The sequence below is a fragment of the Nannobrachium achirus genome (assembly GCF_963921795.1).
Source record: "Nannobrachium achirus genome assembly, chromosome: 5".
Taxonomy (NCBI): domain Eukaryota; kingdom Metazoa; phylum Chordata; class Actinopteri; order Myctophiformes; family Myctophidae; genus Nannobrachium; species Nannobrachium achirus.
In genome coordinates, this window is record NC_137814.1 from 69,381,543 (window position 1) to 69,387,319 (window position 5,777).

The 5,777-nt window shown below is 37.5% G+C and overlaps 1 protein-coding gene across 1 annotated transcript in view; it reads right to left on the reverse strand.

Moving 5' to 3' along the window:
• LOC308286028 (activator of basal transcription 1-like) overlaps nt 1–4,796 on the reverse strand; it is a 31,611-nt gene extending 26,815 nt beyond the window's left edge. The window contains exons 1-2 of the mRNA XM_080726992.1: nt 4,758–4,796; nt 500–588 (exon numbers count right to left, since the gene is read on the reverse strand). Coding sequence (XP_080583118.1) covers nt 500–584 — 85 coding nt within the window. The 5' untranslated portion in view covers nt 585–588; nt 4,758–4,796. The remainder of the gene's footprint in view (nt 1–499; nt 589–4,757) is intronic.
• Between the last annotated feature and the right edge of the window lie 981 nt (nt 4,797–5,777).

Sequence of the window (5,777 nt, forward strand, 5' to 3'; positions counted from 1 at the left end):
GGTTGCATTGTGTTGTGTTGTGAGGTTGTACATCTGTTATATTCACTATGTTGGTGCAACATCAACAACAAAGTATAACATAGGCAGAATTATTGAATGCTTTAACTATTGAAAAATAGCAGATATACAATCTCAAAGCGCGGCACCGAGTGCCACGCTTTGAGATTGTATATCTGCTATTTTTGAAAAAGTCGTGAGAATGTGTGCAAATATTTGAATATTATGTATTTTTTAAAGTGAACGTTTTAACGTTTTTGCTTCTAGGGGTCCCTGGAATTAAATATTTTGAGATGGGGGTCCGTGGCCAAATACATATAATTTTGGGGGTCCTTCACATGAAAAAAGTTTGAGAACCACTGACATAGTAGTCTCGCAAGAACAGACTAATTGAGCTCCAGTTAATCACACTAATTGATTTATTCCAATCATAAAAAAAAAACGTATTACAATGTAATTACGTCAATTTGTTGGTGAGACAATAAGATAGATGCAGCCCTACCATCTTCATCATCATGGTCTTCAGAAACCTCTTCCTCGTTTAACTCCTCCTCTTCCTCTCTGCACTCATCTTTCATTTGTTCCATTTGTCTGAAAAACAAACAAACAAAAGTTACTAAATGGTACGTAGTTGAATGTCCCACAAGCCTCTACACATCACTAAATATCTTTGCCATACATAGCTAACATACATCTTAAAGGATTTTTATTTTTATGTTATATTATTTTTGTTGAAAAGTTAAAGCTCTTTGTTAAATATTGTGCAATATCATTGCTATAGTGAGTGTGTTTGCTCAGTAACAGAGATCTCCTTGTCTCTCCAGCTCTTTATAAACAGAACATAAATGTTCCGGTCGGGATACCAATTTCATCCAATCAGGAATGAGAACCTACATATATGTATGTCACGTTTCTTTTTTAGTTTCAGTGAAATTGAGAACAGGAGCGCTCGTTGTGCGGCACGGGCGGAACAAGTGGTCGCTTTGATCCACAACAACAACGACAACGTAGCAACGGAGGTTAGGGTTAGGGTTAGGCATAGTTTTACAGAGGTTAGGCATAGTAAGCTAATGGCTAAACACAGCCGAGCTGGGCTAGTAGATAAACAACGAAAGAGGTGCCGCAAACGAGTGACGTCAGCGACTGCACAAGTGAATGGCTGTTGTCGCCATCTCATGGTGAATACGCAGAATTACACAGGTGCGCTGATAAGAGACTATCAAGGTGAATTGATCCAGGTGGTGTTAGGGGTGTGTGGTGAACGACAAAATGAGCGCTCTTACCCCAATCTCACTGAGTTACCCAAACTGACTGTAACATGTATATCAGTTTCAATGTTGAGATGTTCCATTTCTTTAACTTCTTTATTATGTATGAATTCTCTCTGCTGATTGGATGAAATTGGTATCCCGAACAGAAAATGTTATTTTCTGTTTACCAAAGAGCAGGAGAGACATGGAGACCCCTGTTACTGAACAAACACTCTATAGTAAGGCTGGTCGATATTAGGAAAACCTTCAATAATCGATAACGTTGTTGAATACCTCGATATCGATATTACTCATGATATTAGCAAAAACAATTGCATCATATCGTTTTTAATGTTTGTTTCTGCTTTCGGTCCACTGCCTGCCTAACCCAGATAACATAGATAGCATATCCATGCATGCACACTGCACAGTACACATAGAATAAAGACATTAAATGTCTTATTTCCATTTTCCAACAATGGTTTTATTGAAATAACCACACCTGGTTACAGATGGACTGCTTTTTTGCATGTGCTACGTGCATGTATAGTGTACCTGTTAATTCATTTGACCTCATTTCAAGCCGTCTTCATTAGGGATGTCCCGATACCACTTTTTTGCTGACCGAGTACAAGTACGAGTACTTCATTTTGAGTACGTGCCGATACCGAGTACCGATACGAGTACAATTAATAATACAAAATGTCTTTAAATTACGTTTTGTTTTGTTTTTAATTCTTTTTATCAGATGTTCCTCACTTTCTGGCTGTATATAACACATTAAATTGCATTGCTTTCCCAGAACATGGCACAACTGAACTGCCACACATTTCACTTTTTTTTTCAGGTTTAGCCCATGGAAATTCCTGTACTGTGCATGATCTTCTAGATCTGCTATGCTCAAACATTTTGTATTTTTACTTTTGATACTTTAAGAGAGAGAGAGAAAGGCGAAGTGGCGGAACACACAGGGTACTCGTGCGCTTTGTGAGCAGTATCGGACGAGTACCGATACCGCAAAATAGGCCGGTATCGGGGCGAGTACCGATACCACGAGTACCGATACCGCATCCCTAGTCTTCATCGATATGTATACCTAGCATGTTGATACCTTGATATCAATATATTTTTCGATATACTGCCCAGCTTTACACTATAGCAATGATTACTATCACAATATAGGGCTATATCACTGTTACTGAACAAACACTCTATAGCTATGATTACTGTCACAATATAGAGCTATTTAACACTGTTACTGAACAAACACTCTATAGCTATGATTACTGTCACAATATAGAGCTATTTAACACTGTTACTGAACAAACACTCTATAGCTATGATTACTGTCACAATATAGAGATATTTAACACTGTTACTGAACAAACACTCTATAGCAATGATTAGCCGCAAATTGCAACACTAGATTTGTTTATACTCGGATGAATCTAGGGTTGCAATACCTCCCATAGGGATCCAGTTTTTTGCTATCTGATTGTATTAAACGACTTCAAACTCACCAATATTGTGGCTCTATGGAAAGCTTGGAATTTACTCTTGCTATCTGCAAAGTGTTTGTTTCTGAAAAATCCACCGTGGAATTGTTATGATTTTATTTTCTGTCAATAAAATCCGAGCAGCCATGTTTTTTTTTCTAAGTCTTGAACTTAGGAAGCGCTCGTCTTCTATAACACCACGTCCCGCTGCCTCCTGCATTAGGCTATGTGACAGAACCAGCGGGTACACAGGACTGCTGAGTGACTTCCCACGAGCGCTTCCAAACTCCAGCACTTAGAAAAAATAATCACCCGAACTGAATTTCTTGACAGAAAATAAAATCATAACAATTCCACGGTGGATTTTTCAGAAACAAACACTTTGCAGATAGCAAGAGTAAATTCCAAGCTTTCCATAGAGCCACAATATTGGTGAGTTTGAAGTCGTTTAATACAATCAGATAGCAAAAAACATGCATTGGATCCCTATGGGAGGTATTGCAACCCTAGATTAATCCGAGTATAAAAAAATCTAGTGTTGCAATTTGCGGCTATAGCAATGATTACTGTCACAATATAGAGCTATTTAACACTGTTACTGAACAAACACTCTATAGCAATGATTACTGTCACAATATAGAGCTATTTAACACTGTTACTGAACAAACACTATAGCAATGATTACTGTCGCAATATAGAGCTATTTAACACTGTTACTGAACAAACACTCTATAGCAATGATTACTGTCACAATATAGAGCTATTTAACACTGTTACTGAACAAACACTCTATAGCAATGATTACTGTCACAATATAGAGCCAGGCATTGACACTAAGGCTTGCCCACCTGCCCCCGGCAGGTAAATAAAACGTCAGGGCAGGTGAAGTTGGCTTTCAGGTTGCCCGACAGGGCAAGTGCTCATTTGAGAGGGAACACAAATGTCTATAAACACAACACAAGATATCTGTCTAAACACCTGAACGTGGCCAGTGCGCTGTGTCTTCTGGTCTGTGGAATGTAAAATAAGAGCACTATTTACCTATAATGTGCTGTTTTTACTGTTGCTACATTTAAAAATATAAAATAACAAGTCTGAAACCATAGACATATTCAATCATAGCTAAAGTATTTGGTATTAGGATTTGGAGGTATTGAGGTATGACATTTTTATTGCACAGCCCCAGAAAGTTAAGAAAGTGTTAAATTGAGCAGTAATTAAAATCGTACCTATCATTTTATAATGGACGATTTACTTTTCGGGCAAGTGGGCATTACCTTCGGGCAAGTAGAACATGACCTGTACTTGCCCGATGGGCAAGTGCCTCTGAGACCTTAGTGTCAACCCCTGTAGAGCTATTTAACACTGTTACTGAACACTCTATAGCAACGATTACTGTCACAATATAGAGCTATTTAACACTGTTACTGAACAAACACTCTATAGCTATGATTACTGTCACAATATAGAGATATTTAACACTGTTACTGAACAAACACTCTATAGCAATGATTACTGTCACAATATAGAGCTATTTAACACTGTTACTGAACAAACACTCTATAGCAATGATTACTGTCACAATATAGAGCTATTTAACACTGTTACTGAACAAACACATAGCAGTGCCAGTGGGTGTGGTACACTTGTTTAGGCCTTGTCTTAACAAAACAATAACAAATACAGCTATTTTGAGAAATGCGTTTTGTAAAGTAGAGATAATGTGCTGTAGCATACATGGTTAATTAAACATGAACTATAGAGACAGCACACGCACACGCACGCACACACACACACACACACACACACACACACACACACACACACACACACACACACACACACACACCACACGATGGAGTTGTAAACAAACTTCTACACGTTGAAACAATATGGACAAAGTGTTTCTACCGCCCGTGTATCCTTCATGTCAACAACATTCCACATGTCACGCACAGAAACTGGGAATAAAACATAAAATAAACACACACAGTTCATGTTTAAATAGTTTTACCTTCCTCTGATGTTTCCAACGTGGTGAAAAGAAAATTTAACTCCTGTCCGTCGCATGTTGTTGACGTAGCCGGATGCGGCAAGTTACGCAAGCGAAAGAATTCATTCTACTTCCGGCCTTCAAAATAAAATGTCTCATACTAAAATAGAAGGAGAAAACAAAATGATTCATTCAAACAGCAAAAGTTGGATAAGACATGAACAATACAATGTCCAGGTGTATTTAGTATCTTTAAATAGTTTTTTGTTTATTATTTTAAGCCCATTCATTATATTTTGCACGATTGTCATAACGTCATTCATTATTTTGGAAAATGTAATTTTTTTGACAAAGAGATATGGAGTCAATTGAAAAAGAACGCACTAAGTAGCCGACAGTGCATAGGTCTAGACTCTAGAGATTCTACATAAGTGGCTAAACTGAAGTGATATTGATGAATTCCTAATATGCAAATCTGGATACGGTTATCTGTAAACTCGCATAGAGTCTTTCTTTCCACTAGGTTATAGAGCGTCGCAGCGGAAGTGGATTCCTGGGGTCACTTAATATTCCCCATTCATTTTCGCCATAGACTTTTACAAATATATTTATAACAATTATGTTAAGCCTCGAACCAAGCCATCCAGGATTGAGGTGAATCATGATCATATAACCTTTGATCCTATGTGAAAACATATTTTAATATGACATTATTTGATATACTACATTTAATAACTACCCTTTGTTTAGCGATTTTCAAAATGTTCTTTTCATAGAAAAAAAGTTTATATGATCATGATTCACCTCCATCCTGGATGGCTTGGTTCGAGGCTTAACATAATTGTTATAAATATTTTTGTAAAAGTCTATGGCGAAAATGAATGGGGAATATTAAGTGAACCCAGGAATCCACTTCCGCTGCGATGCTCTATTCGTGTATGTTATTTTATTTTGTAGTACACAAGCGGAAGTTGTCTCTTCAAAGAGTTGTGCAGAACGCGCACTTAGTTGACAGTTGTTGATGTTTTGACACAACGAGGA